The 23,474-nt window shown below is 41.6% G+C and overlaps 1 protein-coding gene across 1 annotated transcript; it reads left to right on the plus strand.

Moving 5' to 3' along the window:
- Nucleotides 1–255: 255 nt before the first annotated feature.
- LOC311124563 (trace amine-associated receptor 13c-like) lies at nt 256–21,902 on the plus strand (the record flags this gene model as incomplete). The annotated part of the gene is made up of 2 exons (XM_084198682.1): nt 256–1,077; nt 21,777–21,902. The coding sequence occupies 2 exons, from the start codon at nt 256–258 to the stop codon at nt 21,900–21,902; spliced, it is 948 nt and encodes a 315-aa protein (XP_084054808.1).
- Nucleotides 21,903–23,474: the final 1,572 nt, after the last annotated feature.

A 23,474-nucleotide genomic window follows, 5' to 3' on the forward strand; every position in this document is an offset into this window, starting at 1 on the left:
TGTGCTCACTTGTGTGTGTGTGTGTGTGTGTGTGTGTGTGTGTGTGTGTGTGTGTGTGTGTGTGTGTGTGTGTGTGTGTGTGTGTGTGTGTGTGTGTGTGTGTGTGCAGAGAGACGCTGGGGAGGGGAGTGTGTGTCAGTCATTCAGGGATAAATAGAGAGGCAGAGCTCAGAGTTTGTCAGAAGGCTGACCTGACAGGGTCACACACAGGACCAAGCAGGAGCAGGACCTCAGCATTTGGACCCTTTATTACAAATGGAGACACAGGAAGATGTTCAATACTGTTTTCAAGACAGAAACTCTTCTTGCAGAAAGTCTTCGCTATCGACATATATCTACATAACACTGTACATCTTCTTCTCATTGATTTCAGTAGTCACAGTATTTTTGAACATACTGGTGATCATCTCCATCTCTCACTTCAAGCAGCTCCACACTCCAACCAACCTGCTCATCCTCTCTCTGGCTGTGGCAGATCTCCTGGTGGGACTGATTGTGATACCAGTAACGACTGTAGCATTAATGGAACCATGCTGGGATTTTGGGGAATATTTCTGTGGGTTTTATTTCTATATCAGTTTTTTGTGTTCTTCTTTATCTGTGGGCAGTTTGGTCTTGATATCTATTGACCGTTATGTTGCTGTGTGTGATCCCTTATTGTACCACTCTAAAATAACAATAACAAGAATGATGTGTTGTATATCCATTACCTGGTGTTTTTATATCATATACAATGCTGCTATTGCAAAAATCTTTATAAATGTACAGGTACCCAGCAGGTGTTTGAAAGAATGTTTTACTGTAGAAGGGTCAGTCTGGGGTAATAGAATTGACTTTGTAATTACAATGTTTTTCCCGTGCTCTATTATTATAACACTTTATTTGAAAATATTTGTGGTGGCCAGATCACAGGCCAGAAAGGTATTTTCAAAAGAGGCTGCCAGTGTGTCTGGTGTTACAACTGTACAGGCAAATAAGTCAGAGAGAAAAGCAGCAAAAACTCTAGCTATTGTTGTTTTCACCTATTTAAGTTGTTGGATTCCATTTTATTTTTATGCACTTTTATTTTTAATTGACCAATTTGTATCATTTATCATCAGCTGTCTGCCACTTGCTAATTCCTTAATTAATCCAATAATTTATGCTTTCTTTTATCCATGGTTCAAAGTAACAGCTAAACTTATTTTAACTCAGAAGTTAAGACGTTCATAGTTCCTATGCTTTTATTCCTAAATATGACACACATAGGTTTGATATGTTTTGTAATACATTTGTTGTAATTGCTTCTTTCATGTAACAATACACTGACATTATTCATCTCAGTGTTGTCATCATAGATACATGTGGTGTTGATGCAGAATGATTTGGATGGATTGGAATGGAATGACTTGGAGAAGGCATAAGAGGGCATAAGCTTGTTTTATAAAATACATTGTAGTCATTTAGGGTTGTAAATTCCAAATACCAAAGTCTGTGGTTGTTCCATGTTATTTAATGATAAAAAGTAAGTATTCTAATAGTACATTCCGAGGACGTCAAGATTCATTCTATATGTTGTTTAACATCTCCCTCTAGTGGCTCAATTGGGACACAATGCCTTCATCAAGTGTGGTAAAGTTGAAATGTACAATAATGCATGATATCAGATAACGTCCAAGTCTATCTCAATGGTCTATTGTGTAAGTAAAATGCAAGAATATGCAATCATGGGTAACACTTTATAGTGTTCAGTAATAAACCATTTGTAAGGCATTTACAGTTTGCTCACCATTTATTAATCATTACTCCCACATTTGTTAAATGTTAGTAAGCTAGGTATTTTCACATTGATATATAACTACCATATGCATTAATGATAAAACACAACAGCGCAGGAGACCGCAGCTGACACTTCAACCTCAACATTCTGGGTATGAACACTACAAAAGTTGTTTATAAATGTGTGAATAACTAACTAAAACAAATGTGTGTGTAATGATAAATGATGAAGAAAATATTTAAAGCTTCAATATGTAACTTTTTGGGTGACCCGTCCAAATTCACATAGAAATATGAGTTATAGAGCTGTCATTCTCATTGAAAGCAGGTCTAAGAAGCGGTAGATCTGTTCTATGTAAGCTATTACCATGTTTCCAATTATTAAGTTTAGTTTTGTACTCCTTGGCTGTGTTGCCGACGGCTGTGTAGATGGCTGAGTTAACTTCTTTAGAGCCTGTACCATGTACAAATCATTTTTGGATTTGACATCAAATGTTTAATATGAGGCGACATTATAGAATGCCACCTTTTATTTGAGGTTATATTCATACATAAATTAGAACACCTTATGTATCTAGTCCCCCCATTTGAAGAAGTCATAAGTATTTGGACAACTTCACTTGTGGTGTATTGAAGGGAGTAACCCTTTAAACATAATGTATTTAATGAACTGCTCTAATGAGTGACTACAATCCACACTCACTGCCAACAAACACGAATGTTAGCATTTTCAGACAAAACATGTTACTTCTACTACTTTCAGCATACTACTACAACAGTGTGACTGTTTTGGAATAAAATGTTCATATATTTCCTTTAACATCCTCTGTGTTGTGTGCTTATTGTTTAACCATTGATATGTTCTAGGTCATTTTGAGACCTTAAGGAGCATCAGGTACTGCTGGAATGTCTACCAATGGCATGTCCATCTTTTTGTGAGAAAATTACACTGGTCACTCAACGTTTATTAAGGATGAATAGTCCTCGCTTTAGGGACTGCAACACAACTTTACCAATGATTTGTAAATGGTTTACAAGGACATTTATTAAACATCTTAGTATTACATACTATAAAAGTTATTATAAATGTGTGAACAACTAGCTTAGTAACACAAATGTGGGAGTAATTATAAATGAATAAATAAACTATTTCTTAATCTATTAAATATTCTTTATTACAAGGTGTTATTATAAAGTGGTACCATATTTCTATATTCATTCTGACTCAACAGCATCTGAGAGCTGCTCTGGCATGACCCCTGACCTGGCAGCAATCTGACACTATGAATCATTAATGCATATAGTAGTTATTTATGAATGTGAAATTACCTAGCTGACTAACATTTAACAAATCTGTCAGTTATGATTTAATAAATGGTGAGCAAACTGTAAATGCCTTACAAATAGTTTATTACTGAATGTTAAAGTTTTATCCATAATTACATATTCTTACATTTTACCATGAACTACTACAATACACCATTGAGTTAGACCTGGAAGTTATCTGATATCATGCATTATTGTACATTTCAACTTCACTTCACTTGTTGAAGACGTTGTGTCCCAATTGAGTCACTAGAGGGAAATGTTAAACAACATACAGAATGATCCATGACGTACTCAAAATGTACAATTTAAAATACTTATTTTTTATCATTAAATAACATGGAACAACCACAGACTTTAGTATTTGGAATATACAACCCTAAATGACTACAATGTCTTTTATAAAACAAGCTTATGCCTTCTTATGCCTTCTCCAAGTCATTCCATTCCGATCCATCCAAATCATTCTGTATCAACACCACATGTATCTATGATGACAACACTGAGATGAGTAATGTCAGTGTATTGTTACATGAAAGAAGCAATTACAACAAAACAGTACAACATAACTATGTCAAACTAGGGAATAAAAACATAGGAACTATACAACCTTAACTTCAGAGTTAAAATATGTTTAGCTGTTACTTTGAACCATGGATAAAAGAAAGCATAAATTATTGGATTGATAAAAGAATTAACAAGTGGCAGAAAGCTGATGAAAAGTGATGATGAATCTAAATTTGATAAAGAAAAAAAGAAAACAGAAATCCAACAACTTAGATAGGTGAAAACAACAATAGCTAGAGTTTTTGCTGCTTTTCTCTCAGACGTATTTGCCTGTACAGATTTATTTGCCTGTACAAACATATCAATAGCATGTAAAGTAGCTAGTTCGCTTTAAAATCGCCTAAGCAAACTGCACTATCAATTTAGGAGTCTACAATTTCACCATGTTCAACCTGCAGATCGATGTGCCTCAGAGACTGGAGTCTAACATTCACAACGCAGATATACTTGTGAGGAGATGGGAAACGTTGTCCATATATTGTCAATGGGCTGCGCGGTGCATTCTGGGTGATTCTGGGACAAGGAGCGCCCTCCTTCATAGAGTGAATGGGAGTCTATTGGGCGCTATCTTAAAAACCCAACATTAGCAAGTATTTCGTCAACAGGAAGTACAACATTACAAATCTTTAATGACCTCGCTATCTGTAATATCGTGTAGCTTTGGAATCGTGACATTACGTACTTTTGAGGAGAATAGGCACATTTCTCGACATACAGAGAAGGGGTTAAGTGACGATTAGCTCAGCAACCGCATGACGCAGCAAGACAATGTGAACGCGATTGGTTGACAGTCGGCTGGGTGGGGCGGTATACGTTCCTTCATTCATTGGATTCCTATCTCCTTTCTATAATATCTCTGGCAACAGCACCATGCAATGCACCCTGGACTAAAGAGGCAGACTGATAGGAAAAATGTGCTAGACCCTCCGTTAAATTACACATTTCTCGAGGTAGGAATATCACTAAAATATGATCAATGGCTCATTCGAGAGAAGACATCCTCCCGAGTTATGACATCGGCCAATATTGAAATCTGATATGTATGAGACATTGTCGCGATCTTAAAGTAGTATTCCTATTAACTTCCAGTGTAGTGAGAGCGACTTTATCACAGTGCTAGGTCATACCGGACAGATTTCTGCCTGTGTCACGTTCGTTCATAGACGGGTCAGACCAAGGCGCAGAGTGATATGCATACATGTTTATTTAAACTTAATAGACACTTGACAAAACATTAAACGAAACGTGAAGTCCAAGGTAGACACAAACAACATATCTTACATGGAACAAGATCCCACAACTCAATCGTGCCAATAGGCTGCCTAAGTATGGTCCCCAATCAGAGACAACGAGCGACAGCTGCCTCTGATTGGGAACCACACCGGCCAACATAGAAATACCCATACTAGATATAAAACATAGAACTACACAACATAGAATATACACACTAGACTGTACAACATGGAAAATACACACCCTGACTCAACATACAAGCGTCCTCTGAGTCAGGGCGTGACAGTACCCCCCCCAAAGGTGCAGACTCCGACCGCACAATATAAACATAACAGGGTAGGGGCCGGGTGGGCATTCCGCCTCGGAGGCGGATCCAGCTCAGGGCGTGACGACCACTTACTCTCCACCTCCCTGTTGCACCCCTGGTCTGGTCTGGACCTCGGTGCGCTGCTTCCCCTCTCCTTCCTCCCACGAAGTACCAAGCCCTGTCTGGACCCTGGTGTGGGAGACAACGAACCTGGAGAGGGGCTGATGTCTGGGTCTGGACTGGAGCCGCTGACCGGAGCTGGACCGGGCACCGCTGGAGCGGACTGCACAGGCTACGGACTGGAGCCGCTGACCGGAGCTGGACTAGGCACCGGTGGAGCGGACTGCTCTGGCTCCGGAGTGGAGCCGCTGACCGGAGCTGGACTAGGCACCGGTGGAGCGGACTGCTCTGGCTCCGGAGTGGAGCCGCTGACCGGAGCTGGACTAGGCACCGGTGGAGCGGACTGCTCTGGCTCCGGAGTGGAGCCGCTGACCGGAGCTGGACCGGGCACCGGTGGAGCGGACTGCACAGGCTCCGGACTAGAGCCGCTGACCGGATCTGGACTAGACCCCGGTGGAGCGGACTGCTCTGGCTCCGGAGTTATGACCTACAGTATTGTCAAGCAAGTTAATGTTTCCGACATTTTCGGACTACTAAACAACTATTGATTCATACTGAACAGAAATATAAACGCAACATGCAACAATTTCAAAGGTTTTACTGAGTTACAGTTCATATAAGGAAATAAGTCAATTTAAATAAATTCATTAGGCCCTAGTCTATGGATTTTACATGAATGGGCAGTGGTGCAGCCATGGGTGGGCCTGGGAGGGCATAGGCCCACCCACTGGGGAGCCAGGCACAGCCAATCAGAATGAGTTTTTCTCCACAAAAGCGGTATATTACAGACAGAAATACTCATCAGCACCCCCCCACCCCCCATCCCCCCTTAGACGATCCCGCAGGTGAAGAAGCCAGATGTGGAGGTCCTGGGCTGACATGGATAAATGTGGTCTGCAGTTGTGAGGCCGGTTGGACGTACTGCCAAATTCTCTAAAACAACGATGTAGGCAGTTTATGGTAGAAAAATTAACATGAAATTCTCTGGCAACAGCTCTAGTGGACATTTCTGCAGTCAGCATGCCAATTCCACGCTCCCTCAAAATATCAGACATCTGTGTGGCATTGTGTGACAAAACAGCACATTTTAAAGTGGTATTTTATTGTCCCTAGCACAACGTGCACCTGTGTAATGATCATGCTGTTTAATCAGCTTGTTGATATGCCACACTTGTCAGGTGGATGGATTATCTTTGCGAAGGAGAAATGCTCACTAACAGGGATGTAAAGGAATGTGTGCACAAAATTTGAGAGAAATAAGCTTTTTGTGCGTAGTAAGATTTCTAGGATTTCTAATTTCAGCTCATGAAACATGGGACCAACACTTTACATGTTGAGTTTATATTTTTGTTCAGTGTAGAACCACGGAGAGTTACTGCAAGTCTCAACGAAAACAGGAGCTGCCTCCACTATTCCAGCACCATTTCAACTTTAACATTTCACATCATCAAATCACCTATGCTTAGTCTAATACATTGACAACTGAAATATACCAAAAACAATTTAGTCCAATCTGTCACGTTGTATAATGATTTGAAGACAGGCGCAGGAATACGTAGGGCTTTTAATTACTCCACCCAACACAAGGTACGTCATGAAAAACAACGGGTACGAAGCCAAAAACATACATATATATAACACTGGGATGTAACCCAAACAAAAGAGTTAGGTGTAAACCTCCAAACAAATAAACGAGACAAGACCCATAATAACCAGAGCACAATACATGGTACTCACGAGACCAACGGACATCGGACATTAATCGTCAAGGACAATGGGGAACAGAGGGCACATATATATACACAAACTAATCAGGGGGAATGGGAACCAGGTGTGCGTAATGAGACAAGACAGTCCGGGGTTGGTGGTAATGATCCATGTCAGTGACGCCTAGAAGGCCGGTGACGTAGACCTCCGGAGCTGGTGAACGGAATGAGCAGCAGTACAGGGGGGATCCGTGACACAATCAACATAAGCTAAATATGATGTGGCTGTCCATGGACTCTGTCATACAGTCAGTGGCGACCCGTCATTCAGGGCAGGTGGGGAGCCCCACCTGTTTTGAGCCCTACCTGTTTAGCTAAAAATAAATAAATAAAAAACTACAGATTAAATAATTGGCCTGTTTTACATGTTATTTTGGCATTAATTTGTGTTACATATCAGTTTCCAAACAATGTAAAAAAAAAACTTGCATTATTAAAGCCGCATACAAACATGGTCTCTTGAGTAAGAAAAGTATTTAATAATGATCCTTAAGATAATTAATAAGTTGTTTAAAGCTGCAATATGTAACTTTCTGGGCAACCCGACCAAATTCACATAGAAATGTGAGTTATAGCTCTGTCATTCTCATTGGAAGCAAGTCTAAGAAGCATTAGATTTGTTCTATGTGCATATTTCTATGCTTCCCGTTCTTAAGTTTAGTTTTTGAGTCTTTTACTTTTGGTTTGGTAAACCAGCTTCAAACAGCCGAAAATACAATATTTTCTGATATGGAAAATGTGTTTCACAGTGGTTTAGATGGTACAATGATTCTCTACACTTAACTTACTTGTTTCGTCACATAAATTGAAATTATGGGAACTATCAGAATATTTGCAACCGGGAAATGGCGGAGTGCATCTTTAATAGTATATATTTAATATAGGTACTTATAAACCAATTACAAATCATTAGTAAAATAATTTTGCAGTCCCAAATCTAAAGTGAGGGCTATTCATACTTTCTTACTACTTTATAAATGTTTTGAGTGACCAGTGTAATTTCTCACAAAAAAACGGACATTCCATTGGTAGACATTCCAGCAGTACCTGATGCTCCTTAAAGGTAGACTCAGCAATTTGACGTAGATGCAGAAAGTAAACAGCATAGTGGGTCAATATCTGCAACAACTAAGAGCGTTGAAGCATGAGGCTCAACTTCTCCGCTCCACATTGAATTGTTTTAAGATCGTCATACCAAGGATAATTTATCTTTGATTTAGAATTTTATGACCCCTTTAGGTATCAAAAACATTTATAAAAACATTGAATTTGGTCTTACTGCTATTAGCCCATAGAAACGCATTGAATAACAGATTAATACATGGTAAAACACATAGTAAAAAAATTAATCTGAAGTAAATTTGTTTTGAAGGCTTTCCTATATCTGAGAGATATAATTACGATTGTATTTCTTTTACACATATTTCACCCCTTTTTTGGGGGGCACTAAACTACTTCCATATATACTTCCATAAATGTTTTAAGCTGGTACCAGGCTACCTTCAGGTGTGGCTTGTGAGGCTTGTGGGCGTCCTAGAGCAAAACATACTCACCTTTCCACAGAGGGGTCATATTAGTGTGTAGCCCAAACTGTTCGGACATTACAGACAGAAGTCCTGTGATGCTTGTGGGGGTCGTAGAGCAAAATCACTGACATGTTTGTGTTCATGAGACCGTTCGGATGCTACAGACCGATTTTTGGCAGATGCCGATATCGGCGGATGTGGTGGATTGGGATGCAGCCCATGCAAGAAAAACAGATATCTCTCTTAAACAGACATATTTGTATGGGTATTTTTTACATTATGCTAATTCGATTTTCTTACAGTAATGTAAATGTTTTGCTAATTTTGTCAACCTTGCAAACACAAACTAATCATAAAACAGGGAGATATAGCCTACACACCATCTGATGAACCGACCAGTTTTTCTCCTGTGGATTTCTATTCCTTCATTACTACTGAAATTCAGGTTGACATATATAACCTATGGACTATTTTCACACTTTGCTTCGCTGTGCCGCACTTTTTACTCTGCCTTAAAAGGTATTCTCTGGAGTCTAAGACGTTCGGGGTGACAGTGGGTAAGGGGCAGGGAGGGTTATAATCTGACAATTTTTTAAAGATAAAGAAACAAGGTTTTGAAGTGTGTCCTGTATTAATGAGTAGGTGTGTCCAATCTGTTGACTGGTACTGTATATACAGCTCAGGAAATAATGAAGAGACCACTGAAAAAATATACGTTTCTCTGGTTTGACTATTTATAGGGATGTGTTTAGGTGAAATTAACATTTTTGTTTTATTCTATAAACTACTGACAACATTTCTCCCAAATTCCAAATAAAAATATTGTCATTTAGAGCATTTATTTGCAGAAAATGACAACTGGTCAAAATAACAAAACAGATGCAGGCTTGTCAGACCTCGAATAATGCAAAGAAAATAAGTTAATGTTCATTTTTAAACAACACAATACTAATGTTTTAACTTTAAGGAAGAGTTGAGAAATCAATATTTGGTGGAATAACCCTGATTTTCAATCACAGCTTTAATGCGTCTTGGCATGCTCTCCACCAGTCTTTCACATTGATGTTGGGTGACTTAATGCCACTCCTGGTGCAAAAATTCAAGCAGCTCAGCTTTGTTTGATGGCTTGTGACCATCCAACTTCGTCTTGATCACATTCCAGAAGTTTGTTCTGGAATGTGATTGTGCTGGCCATGACAGGGTCTTGATCTGGTGGTCCTCCATCCACACCTTGATTGACCTGGCTGTGTGGCATGGCGCATTGTCCTGCTGGAAAAACCAATCCTCAGAATTGGGGAACAATGTCAGAGCAAAAGGAAGCAAGTTTTCTTCTAGGACAACCTTGTACGTGGCTGCCTCCCGAGTGGCCCAGTGGTCTAAGGCACTGCATCGCAGTGGTAGCTGTGCCACTAGAGATCCTGGTTCGAATCCAGGCTCTGTCGTAACTGGCCACGACCGGGAGACCCATGGGGCGGCGCACAATTGGCCCAGCGTCGTCTAGGGTAGGGGAGGTAATGGCCGGCAGGGATGTAGCTCAGTTGGTAGAGCATGGTGTTTGCAACGCCAGGGTTGTGGGTTCGATTCCCACAGGGGGTATGAAAAAACTAAAATAATAATGTATGCACTCACTAACTGTAAGTCGCACTAGATAAGAGCGTCTGCTAAATGACTAAAATGTCAATGTTGATTCATGCGTCCTTCACAAAGACAAATCTGCCCGATTCCAGCATTGCTGAAGCACCCCCAGATCATCACCGATCCTCCACCAAATTTCAGAGAAGATGACCTTACTCCAGTCCTCTACGGTCCAATCCAAATGGTCTTTTGCAAACCTCAGCCTGGCTCTTCTTTGCTTCTCATTGATGAAGGGCTTTTTTCTAGCTTTGCACGACTTCAGCCCTGCCCCTAGGAGCCTGTTTTGAACCGTCCTCGCTGTGCACCTCACCCCAGCTGCCATTTGCCATTCTTTTTGTAGGTCACTTGATGTCATCCTACAGTTGTTGAGTGACATTCGAATGAGTTGGCGGTCATCCCGGTCAGTAGAGTGTCGTTTTCGCCCTCTGCCGGTCTGTAGCTTTGTTGTCCCCAATGTCTGCTGCTTGACCTTGTTCTTATGAACCGCCGTCTTGTGGGGTCACATTAGTTTGTAGCCCAAATGGCTCGGACACTACAGACGTTTCCGTGAGAAGACCAGTTTTCGGGATGTCTCATGGTCTGACAAACTCGCTTTAGCTCTGCAACCTTTCACCGTAGATGCGGAAGTGTGACACTGGCGGAAGTGGTGGATTGAACAGATATCTCTAGCTTAAACTGAAGGTTTGATGGGGATTTTTTTGTTATGTAACTTAAATTGACGCACCGGTGCGTCATTCGACTCTAGGGGGTTTTAAAGGTAGTAACTCTTGAAACGTAATGGGATAGTAAAGCAAAATGATCTATTCAGTTAATTGTTTCCTTATTTCGTAAGCAGTCTATGGACTGCTCCAACGAGTGACAGCAATCCACACTTTAGGTTTTGGTAGAAAAGTACTGCCAAGAAACGTTAATATTAGCATTTTCGGACTAAAAACATAATTTTACTCAGTATAGAGAGTCTGAAGTTACACATCACACTAGGGGATCAGGGATGTAGAGCATTGCATTTGCAACGCCAGGGTTGTGGGTTCGATTCCCACGGGGGGCCAGTATGAAAAAAAAAAAATATATATAATAATAATCATGTTATATATAATAATATAATATATAATAATATAATAATAACTCACTAACTTTAAGTCGCTCTGCTAAATGACTAAAATGTAAATGTAAATAAACTACAACAGTGTGACTGTTTTGGAATAAAACGTTCAGTATATGTGCTTGTTCTTTAACTATGAATATGATATAGGTCATTTTGAGACCTTAAGGAGCATCAGGTACTAATGGAATGTCTACCAATAGCATGTCCATCTTTTTGTGTGAAATTACACTGGTCACTCAAAACATTTATACTAAAGTATTAAGAAAGTATGAATAATCCTCACTTTAGATTAGGGACTGCAAAAATACTTTACAAATGATTAGTAAATGGTTTATAAGGATATTTATTAAACATCTTATGATCTTATGAATTAATCAATCAATCAAATGTATTTATAAAGCCCTTTTTACATCAGCAGATGTCACAAAGTGCTATACAGATACCCAGCCTAAAACCCCAAACCATAAGCAATGCAGATGAATAATTATTACATACTGTAAAAGTGGTTTATAAATGTTTTAATAACTAGCTAGCTTACTAACATTTACAAATGTGACCGACCGGCTCGATTCGGTCCTATGTAGTAAAATTTGAAATAGTGTTTTTTACATTGGATAAAAGTAGAGAGTTAAAAAATGGGATGTCATGCACTGCAGTTGAGGAACAATGGGAAAGTAATTCTGCTTTGAAGGTTGATAAACTTGTAACCCCACTTTTGAGAAAATGGCCCTTGAATGTTTTGGTACACCTACTGGAGAGCTCTTCTTTGTCTACACCCAGCATCTTCCACACCCTCTTAATTAAGCCGTACCCATCTCTTTACATTTTACATTTACATTTTAGTCATTTAGCAGACGCTCTTATCCAGAGCGACTTACAGTTAGTGAGTGCATACATTTTTATTTTTTTATACTGGAATCGAACCCACAACCCTGGCATTGCAAATGCCATGCTCTACCAACTGAGCTACATCCCTGCCGGCCATTCCCTCCCCTACCCTGGACGACACTGGGCCAATTGTGCGCCGCCCCATGGGTCTCCCGGTCGCGGCCGGCTACGACAGAGCCTGGATTCGAACCAGGATCTCTAGTGGCACAGTTAGCACTGCGATGCAGTGCCTTAGACCACTGCGCCACTCGGGAGGACATCTTTAAGGGTTCACGTGAGACCATGTGCTAAACAGAGTAAGGTAGGGTAGTAAGCAACCAAAGATTTCAAGACTAAAAGTGGTGAAAGTAGTAGCAAAACTACACTGTATCTAGTCCTTGGCCTATATCCTAATCTGACTTTGGTGTAGCTCACGTTGTTCTTCACATTACCGTCTCTCAAATGTACATGATACCGAAGGTGTAAACGGTACAGTGAAATGTTTACTTGCATATTTGCATAGTAGAAATATATAAAAAAAAGTGTCCATATTGTATAAATATTATATAATTATTAGATGATTCTTACCTAGACACACTTGTCTAAATTGATGGGTCATGTGAAAGAAATGCTATAACCACCCCCCAGCCACATCTAGGTAAGTGGATGGGTCACTGTTGTCTTATAATAATAATATGCCATTTAGCAGACACTTTTATCGGAAGTCGGAGATTTCAGAGTTCCAAGGTCCGAGTTCCCAATTGTTTTCAATGCGGCAATAATCCCAACCCATACTACTAGCAATACACTAGATCTCAGGAGTGCATACAACCTGGTGCGTGTTCGGGAGGGGGATGAGTGGAAGACAGCATTCAGCAAAACCACAGGGCATTATGAATACCTCATGCCCTATGGTTTAAAGAATGCTCCATCCGTCTTCCAGTCCTTTGTGAACGAGGTGTTTCGGGACATGCTTGGTCGCGGTGTGGTGGTCTACATCGAAGACATTTTGGTGTATTCCGCTACTCGCGCCGAGCAAGTGTCCCTAGTTCGCAAAGTGCTGGCCCGACTGTTGGAAAATTACCTTTATGCCAAGGCAGAGAAGTGTATGTTTTTCTAGCAGTCCTTCTCCTTCCTCGGATACCGCATTACCACCTCAGGTGTGGAGATGGAGGGAGATTGCATTTCAGTTGTGCGTAATTGGCCGACTCAAACCACGGTTAAGGAGGTGCAGCGTTTCCTTGGCTTTGCCAGCTACTATCGGAGGTTTATCCGGGGCTTTGGCAAGGTTGCAGCTCCCATTACATCCCTGTTGAAGGGTGGGCCGTCACGGCTCCGCTGGTCTGCTGAGGCTAACCTGGCCTTCAGGAAACTGCGGGGCCTGTTCACCTCAGCTCCGGTACTGGCCCACCCCGATCCATCACTACCGTTCGTAGTGGAGGTGGATGCATCCGAGGTAGGGATAGGCGTTGTCCTGTCCCAACGCTCGGGCACGCCACCCAAGCTCCGCCCCTGTACCTTCTTCTCTAAGGAGCAGAACTACGACGTTGGTGATCGGGAGCTGTTGGCTGTTGTCCGAGGCTTGACCGTGTGGAGGCATTGGCTCGAATGGACGAAACACCCTTTCCTCGTCTGGACGGACCACCGTAACCTGGAGTACATCTGGGCAGCGAGGAGGCTGAATCTTCGCCAGGCCAGGTGGCCCATATTCTTAACCCGGTTTGATTTTACACAGTCATACATTCCGGGTACGAAGAACGTGAAGGCAGACGCACTGTCCCAAATATATGACACAGAGGAGATGCCCAGAGACAACACACCCATACTCCCGGCCTCCTGCATTGTGGCGCCGGTAGTATGGACGATGGACGCGGATATAGAGCAGGCATTACACACAGATCCATTTCCACCGCAGTGTCCAACTGGGCTTTGGTACGTGCCTGCTCTTATCCGTGATCGTCTGATCTTCTGGGCACACACGTCACCCTCCTCTGGTCACCCAGGTATCGGTCGTACAGTGCGCTGCTTGATCGGAAAGTACTGGTGGCCTACCTTGGCTAAGTGTGCGCCCAGAGTAAGGCACCTAGGCGGGTAAGCTACAACCGTTACCAGTTCCACAACGACCATGGTCTCACCTTAGTATAGATTTTTTGACTGATCTTCCCCTCTCCCAAGGTAACACCACCATCCTGGTCGTTGTGGACCGCTTCTCCAAGTCCTGCCGCCTCCTTCCTCTGCCCAGTCTCTCCACGGCCCTGCAGACTACGGAGGCCCTGTTTACTCATGTCTTCCGGCACTACGGGGTGCCAGAGGATATAGTGTCCGACCGAGGTCCCCAGTTCACGTCCAAGGTTTGGAAGGCGTTCATGGAAAGTCTGGGGGTCTCGGTCAGCCTGACCTCTGGGTTCCACTTTGAGTCAAATGGGCAGGTGGAACGGGTAAATAAGGATGTGGGTAGGTTGCTGCGGTCCTACTGCCAGGACTGGCCGGGGGAGTGGTCTGTGTTCTTGCCATGGGCAGAATATGCCCAGAACTCTCTCCGCCACTCCTCTACTAACCTAAAACCATTCCAATGTGTTTTAGGTTACCAACCGGTTCTGTCACTGTGGCATCAGAGCCAGACCGAGGCTCCTGCGGTGGATGACTGGTTTCGGGATGCAGAGGAGACGTGGGACGCTGCCCACGTTCACCTCCAGCGCGCTGTGCATCGTCAGAAGGCCAACGCTGACCGTCACCGCAGTGAGGCCCCGGTCTTCGTACCGGGTGATCGGGTCTGGCTCTCGACCCGGAATCTGCCCCTCTGCCTGCCCTGCCGGAAGCTGAGCCCGAGGTTTGTGGGGCCATTCAAAGTCCTCAGGAGAATCGACGAGGTCACGTATAGGTTATTACTTCCCCCTGATTACTGTATTAACCCTTCGTTTAATGGTTTTCTCCTCAGGCCGGTGGTGGTTGGTCCGCTCCAGGAGTCTGAGGTGCGGGAGGTTCCTCCACCTCTTCTGGATATCGAGGCTGGCCCCGGGGTACTCGGTCCATTCCATTCTGGATTCGAGGCGTCGGGTGGGGGGCCTTCAGTACCTCGTGGAGTGGGAAGGGTACGGTCCGGAGGAACAGTGATGGGTCCCGGTGAGGGATATCCTCGATCCCTCCCTGTTGCGGAATTTCCACCGTCGCCATTCGGTTCGCTCCGCGTCCTCCTGGTCGTCCCTGACGCCGGGGTCGGCGCGCTGCTGGAGCTGCGCGTCAAGGGGAGTGGGGGGTACTGTCACGACTTCGGCCGAGGCTGCCTCCCCTCCTCGTTCGGACAGGCTTCGGCGTTCGTCGTCACGGGCTTACTAACCACTGCCGCCCCAATCATCATCACAATTGTCTTGTCTTGTCAATCACACCTGTTTCCTATCCCCTAATTAGTCTGCGTATAAGTGTTCCCTCTGCCCCCTTGTCCTTGTGGGTGATTGTTATTTGTGAGAGTAGTGTAGCTTGGTGGAGCTGCTCGTAACTTATTGTTGCCTGGGTAGATTTCCCACTGTGCCTATGTATTATTGGATAGCCTGTTTCGTTGATCGCTATTTGAGCACATTTGTGTGTCTACGAAGGAATAAACTCTGTATTCGGTGATTATCATCGTTAGTTTTGTATCTTATGATAGCTAGCTTATTGCTGAAACATTTTCAGAAACACAACCTCTGTTTGGAGCTCCATCTATGCAAAATATTTGATTGCTTTGATAATTGGCAACCTGTCACTAGTTCCCAGAACCTTTTTTAGAAACTTAGGAAAGGGTTATTTATAGCACCATAAAGGTTTCAATTATCTCTTTAACTGTCTCTTCTAGAAAAACATGTAGAAACAATTATTTCATCTTAAATTCCTGTTACTGACAACTCAAACAGGAATTTCCAAAAGTGTTTTTCTTTAACTTGCTGTTTACTCTACCAGGCAGTTGAGAAGTCAAGAGGGTCATACCAGCGATACCATATTAGAATGGCAATTTGCATAGCATTTTTACTCATCTCAACAATATTACAAAAATTACTTTAGGTCTGCTTTAATGGCTTTTATACTGTATGCAGGTAAGCATTGTTAAATGAGGACTGATGTCACATTTTAATAAATGACGTTAATTGCATATGTATGTATTAAATGAATGCGTATTCAGGTGGTGTTGGTTTTCTTAAATTTCAATTAATCCAGGTCCTTCCACAATGTTTCCCACATGTTCAGACTACATGTTGAGATAATATATGACAAAGTGCAGTTTTTATTACTATTATAGGCATTATTTTACAGGCGATCTAAGGTCAGAATATTGATTCATTAATCCCATGGGTCATGAAATGTTGTTAAACCAATATATGTTGCCTAATGTAGTGTCTTGTCAACAATGAAATCATAGTTTTCACCAATATAAGTATTATTTTATAAAAAATAGATTCTTTTTCCCTATTCTTTTTCCACCGTACTTTTTACTGAGTGCATTCTGAAAATATTCAGACCCCTTGACTTTTTCACATTTTGTTACGTTACAGCCTTTTGGTTTAAATAAAACAATTTCCTCATCAATCTACACACAATACCCCATAATGACAAAGCAAAAACAGGTTTTTAGAAATGTTAGCAAATGTATAAAAAAAAAGAAAATAATCTATTTACATAGGCCTCCTGTAGCTCAGTTGGTAGAGCATGGCGCTTGCAACGCCAGGGTTGTGGGTTCGACTCCCACGGGGGTCCAGTATGAAAAATGTATGCACTCACTAACTGTAAGTCGCTCTGGATAAGAGCGTCTGCTAAATGACAAAAATGTAAATTAAAAAATATTCAGACTCTTTACTCAGTACTTTGTTAAAGCACATTTGGCAGCGATTACAGCCTCAAGTCTTCTTGGGTGTGACGCTACAAGCTTGGCACACCTGTATTTGGGAAGTTTCTCCCTTTCTTCTCTGCAGATCCTCTCAAGCACTGTCAGGTTGGATGGGGAGCGTCGCTGCACAGCTATTTTCAGGTCTCTCCAGAGATGTTCGATCAGGTTCAAGTCAGGGCTCTGCCTGGGCTACTCATAGACTTGTCCCGAAGCCACTCCTGCGTTGTCTTGGCTGTGTGATTAGGGTCGTTGTCCTATTGGAAGGTGAACCTTCACCCCAGTCTGAGGTCCTGGGAGCTCTGGAGCAGGTTTTCATCTCTCTGTACTTTGCTCTGTTCATCTTTCCCTCAATCCTGAATAGTCTGCTAGTGCCTGCCACTGAAAAACATCCCCACACATGATGCTGCCACCACCATGTTTCACCGTAGGGATGGTGCCAGGTTTCCTCCAGACGTGACTATTCGCATTCAGGCCAAAGAGTTCAATTTTGGTTTCATCAGACCAGATAATCTTGTTTCTCATGGTCTGAGAGTCCTTTAGGTGCCTTTTGGCAAACTCCAAGAGGGCTGTCATGTGCCTTTTACTGAGGAGTGGCTTCTGTCTGGCCACTCTACCATAAAGGCCTGATTGGTGGAGTGCTGCAGAGATGGTTGTCCTTCTGGAAGGTTCTTCCATCTCCACAGGGGAATTATGGTGCTCTGTGACCATCACCTCCCTGACCAAGGCAAATCTCCCCCGATTGCTGAGTTTGGCCGGGCGGCCAGCTCTAGGAAGAGTCTTGGTGGTTCCACTGTGTTCTTGGGGACCTTTCCAAATCATGTCCAATCAATTGAATTTACCACAGGTGGACTCCAATCAAGTTGTAGAAACATCTCAAGGATGATCAATGGAAACAGGATGCACCTGAGCTCAATTTCGAGTCTCATAGCAAAGTGTCTGAATACTTATCTAAATAAGGTTCTTGTTTTTTTATCTGCCAAAATTTGCAAAAAAAAAAGTTTTCGCTTTGTCATTATGGGGTATTGTTTGTAGACTGATGAGGAAAACCATTCATTTAATCCATTTGAGAATAAGGCTGTAACCTAAGAAAATGTGGAAAAAGTCACTGTATCAACCGCCTCGTTAAGCACATTTTTACGAAATTCTTGCTTTTGAACCTTTTTACATTGAAACTTTTGTATTTACATATTCCTACTATTCAAGGTCTCTACTGACAGGAATTGTGCTATATTAATCCCTCACTAATTGAATTCCGGACTTTTGCACAACAACTTTGGTGACTGATGTTGAGTTTTCTTACAGCCCTCTGAATGGGCAAAGTTAGAGTGCCACAACACTGATCTGCAGCAACCCAAAATCATACACATTATGTTAATTGGTGCAGGAGGGCTGGGGGAGTTGACCAATCAGGTTCAAGTGATGTTTTTTTTCATATCCACTTCTAAATCTATTGTCAAAACATGCCCTACAAGCTGGTTGAGAACAGGGTTCACTACATATTCGTCGCCAAACCCACTGGCTTCAGGTCATCTATAAATCACTTCTAGGCAAATCCCCGCCTTATCTTAGCTCATTGGTCACCATAGCAACACCCACCCGTAGTATGCGTTCCAGCAGGTATATCTCACTGGTCATCCCCAAAGCCAACATCTCCTTTGGTTGCCATTCCTTCCAGTTCTCTAATGCAAATGACTGGAGCGAACTGCAATAATCTCTGAAGCTGGAGACACATATCTCCCTCACTAACTTTAAGCATCAGTTGTCAGAGCAGCTTACCAATCACTGCACCTGTACACAGCCCATCTGTAATTAGCCCACCCAACTACCTCATCCCCATATTGTTATTTACATTGTTATTTATTTTTTCTCATTTGCACCCTAATATCTCTATTTGCACATCATCTTCTGCACATCTATCACTCCAGTGTTAATACTAAATTGTAATTATTTTGCACTATGGCCTATTTATTGCCTTACCTCCATAACTTACTACATTTGCACACACTGTATATAGATTTTCTATTGTGTTATTGACTGTACATTTTGTTTATTCCATATGTAACTCTGTGTTGTTGTTGTTTTTATCGCACTGCTTTGCTTTATCTTGGCCAGGTCTCGGTTGTAAATGAGAACATGTTCTCAACTGGTTTACCGGGTTAAATAATGGTGAAAAAAAAGATAAAAAAAGAAAAAGGGTAGAACCTTCAAAAATGGTTCCATATAGCACCAAAAAGGGATCCGCTATGGTTACAAGAGAAAGAACCCTTATCTGGCACCATGTGGAACCATTTGTTTTTAGTGTGCATATACACACTTCAGCTGATCACATACTACAGTATCTCTTCTACATCTGAAGAGACAGCTGGAAATGCAGGTATGGGCAACTTCAGAATAGCTGCCCTGTCTGTTTTCTGGAACTCAGCTGTCAGGATCAAGGGAAAGATGAACGGAGCAAAGTACAGAGCGATCCTTGATGAAAACCTGCTCCAGAGCGCTCAGGACCTCAGACTGGGGCGAATATTCACCTACCAACAGGATAACGAACCTAAGCACACAGCCAAGACAACGCAGGAGTGGCTTTGGGACAAGTCTCTGAATGTCCTTGAATGGCCCAGCCAGACCCCAGACTTGAACCCGATCTAACATCTCTGGAGAGACTTGAAAATAGCTGTGCAGCGATTCTCCCTATCCAACCTGACAGAGCTTGAGAGGATCTGCAGAGAAGAATGGGAGAAACTCCCCAAATACAGGTGTGCCAAGCTTGTAGCGTCATACCCAAGAAGACTCGAGGCTGTAATCGCTGCCAAAGGAGCTTCAACAAAGTACTGAGTAAAGAGTCTGAATACTGATGGAAATGTGATATTTCTATTTCTATATTTTCATAAATGTAAAAAAATTCATAAAATCCTGTTTTTGCTTTGTCATTATGTGGTATTGTGTGTAGATTAATGAGGGGGGAAAAACAATTTAATCAATTTTAAAATAAGGCTTTAACGTAACAAAATGTGAAAAAAGTCAAGGGGTCTGAATACTTTCCGAATGCACTGTAAATTCTTGCAATTCTACACATTTTGCCATGGGAAGTAAAGAAAATGTTGCAGTTTTAAAGCAAGTTTCCTGCAATTCTACTCATTTTGCCATGGGGCTGAGAATACTTTTTTGCAGTTTTACAGCTAATTTCCTGCAATTCTACTAATTTTGTCTTAGGGTGAAGAGAAATGTTTGCAGTTTTGAATATGATATCTGAGTTAGAGTGCCTAACAAAATCAATGGGGTACCCCTGTTGGTTAATTGACCTTGATTACTACAACTAATAACAGGACCCTCGATGTGAGAAACTTAAACAAATCAAACTAATATCATTGAAGAGTTGTTCACTTACACAGTAGAGACAATATAGTCCCAGTAACAGGTTGAGTTTTGCTGATGTAATATGCTCTTCAGGAATCATGCAGAGGTGGAATCATATTTTTTTGGTCTGTCATTTAACAGACGCTCTTATCCAGAGCGACTTACAAGAACAATTAGGGTTAAGTGCCTTGCTCCAGGGCACGTTAACAGATTTTTCACATAGTTGGCTCGTGGACTCGAACCAGCAACCTTTCGATTATTGGCCCAACATTTTAACCGCTAGGCTACCTGCCGCCAGTTTTTGAGAATTGTGTTTGTTTTGATTAATATTGTTGTATTTATTGTATGTTCATGTTCACAGGGCTTCCTTGCAAATGAGACGCTGGTCTCAATGGTGACCCACCCTGTAGAAATAAAAGTACAAAAAATATATATAAATATAAATGTAGTAGATGTATTTGAGTGTGTGGTTGACACCTTTCATTGGTAGAGTGATATAAGTGTCATTATGACAGAGCCCTGCATGTTTCCAATATGTGAATATGTTAATGTGTGACTTGTGTACTAACGTTCCAGTTTTCCGTACGTCATGTAATATATTGGGTTGTGTTTGTGTATTTCTGTGCTGATGTCTCTAAATGAATTTCCATGTAAATGGACAATAAAGTATATGGTATCGTAGCGCAAACAGGACCCTCTGGAATCTGACAGAACAGCATCTAACTAGATTTATTAAAATAAAAATATAATCAAATGATTGACAACCTTGATGAAGCTGAGAAATAATGACTGTATCGATAGAAGAGGAGGGTGCTCAACCAACGTGAGTCGAGGTGCAAAAAATGTAATCATCATTGCAAAGGAAAAGGCACAACACTTCCTCGCCATTAAAAATGATTTGTTTTATTTAAGCAAGGTTAAAAGATAAACGTTTCAGCCTTCAATGGCCTTCATCAGAATAATCACACAAAGGGAATGGACAAGTTCACACAGGGTACGGGGAACACAATTAGACAGAGAGAAAACTCTCTTCAGCTGCTGGTGCTAATGAGAGAGGGTGTGGTGGACTATACAGGTTGGTCCTCAGGGTGATGAGTGAGGAAGTTACAGAGGGTCAAAGATCATACCTCCCCAAAACTGCTAACCTCCCCTATTATTGGTAATGGTGAGAGGTTACATGGGACATTACTCTCAAGGTAGCAGGCTGGCTGAAAAACATCAAGGGGGATGACTGGGTCAGAATACTGTAGGGTGATGTCTGCCAGAGAAAAGCAGCAAAAACTCTAGCTATTGTTGTTTTCACCTATCTAAGTTGTTGGATTCCATTTTATTTGTATTTACTTTTTTTTTCATTGACAATCTATCATTATTTATCATCAGCTGTCTGCCACTTGTTAATTCCTTAATTAATCCAATAATTTATGCTTTCTTTTATCCATGGTTCAAAGTGACAGCTAAACATATTTTAACTCAGAAGTTATGACGTTCATAGTTCCTATGTTTTTATTCCTAAATATGACACACATAAGTTTGATATGTTTTGTAATACGTTTGTTGTAATTGCTTCTTTCATGTAACAATACACTGACATTATTCATCTCAGTGTTGTCATCATAGATACATGTGGTGTTGATACAGAATGATTTGGATGGATTGGAATGGAATGACTTGGAGAAGGCATAAGAAGGCATGAGCTTGTTTTATAAAATACATTGTAGTCATTTAGGGTTGTATATTCCAAATACCAAAGTCTGTGGTTGTTCCATGTTATTTAATGATAAAAAGTAAGTATTCTAATAGTACATTTTGAGGACGTCAAGATTCATTCTATATGTTGTTTAACATCACCCTCTAGTGGCTCAATTGGGACACAATGCCTTCATCAAGTGTGGTAAAGTTGAAATGTACAATAATGCATGACATCAGATAACGTCCAAGTCTATCTCAATGGTGTATTGTGTAAGTAGTTGAGGGTAAAATGCAAGAATATGCAATCATGGTTAACACTTTATAGTGTTCCGTAATAAACCATTTGTAAGGCATTTACAGTTTGCTCACCATTTATTAATCATTTCTCCCACATTTGTTAAATGTTAGTAAGCTAGGTATTTTCACATTTATAAATAACTACTATATGCATTAATGATAAAACACAACAGCGCAGGAGTCGCAGCAGACACTTCAACCTCAACATACTGTGTATGAACACTACAAAACTTGTTTATAAATATGTGAATTACTAACTAAAACAAATGTGTGTGTAATGATAAATGATGAAGAAAATATTTACTTTTTAAAGCTGCAATATGTAACTTTTTGGGTGACCCGTCCAAATTCACATAGAAATATGAGTTATAGAGCTGTCATTCTCATTGAAAGCAGGTCTAAGAAGCGGTAGATCTGTTCTATGTGAGCTATTACTATGTTTCCCATCATTAAGTTTAGTTTTGTACTCCTTGGCTGCGTTGCTGACGGCTGTGTAGATGGCTGAGTTAACTTCTTTAGAGCCTGTGCCATGTACAAATCATTTTTGGATTTGACATCAAATGTTTAATATGAGGCGACATTATATAATGCCACCTTTTATTTGAGGGTATTTTCATACATAAATTAGAACACCTTATGTATCTAGTCCCCCCATTTGAAGAAGCCATAAGAATTTGGACAACTTCACTTGTAGTGTATTAAAGGGAGTAACCCTTTCAACATAATGTTCAGTTAAATTATGTATTTAGATATTGGTTACCTTACCCTGTAAGCAGTTTATGAACTGCTCTAATGATAATCTTCTGACGATGCACAGCGCGCTGGAGGTGAACGTGGGCAGCGTCCCACGTCTCCTCTGCACTCCTCTGCACGCCGAAACCAGTCATCCACCGCAGGAGCCTCGGTCTGGCTCTGGTGCCACGGTGACAGAACCGGTTGGTAACCTAAAACACATTAGAATGGTGTTAGGTTAGTAGAGGAGTGGTAGAGAGAGTTCTGGACATATTATGCCCATGGCAAGAACACCGACAACTCCCCCGGCCAGTCCTGGCAGTAGGACCGCAGGAAC

Source organism: Coregonus lavaretus (genome assembly GCF_964263955.1).
Source record: "Coregonus lavaretus genome assembly, contig: HAP1_SCAFFOLD_1669, whole genome shotgun sequence".
Taxonomy (NCBI): Eukaryota; Metazoa; Chordata; class Actinopteri; order Salmoniformes; family Salmonidae; genus Coregonus; species Coregonus lavaretus.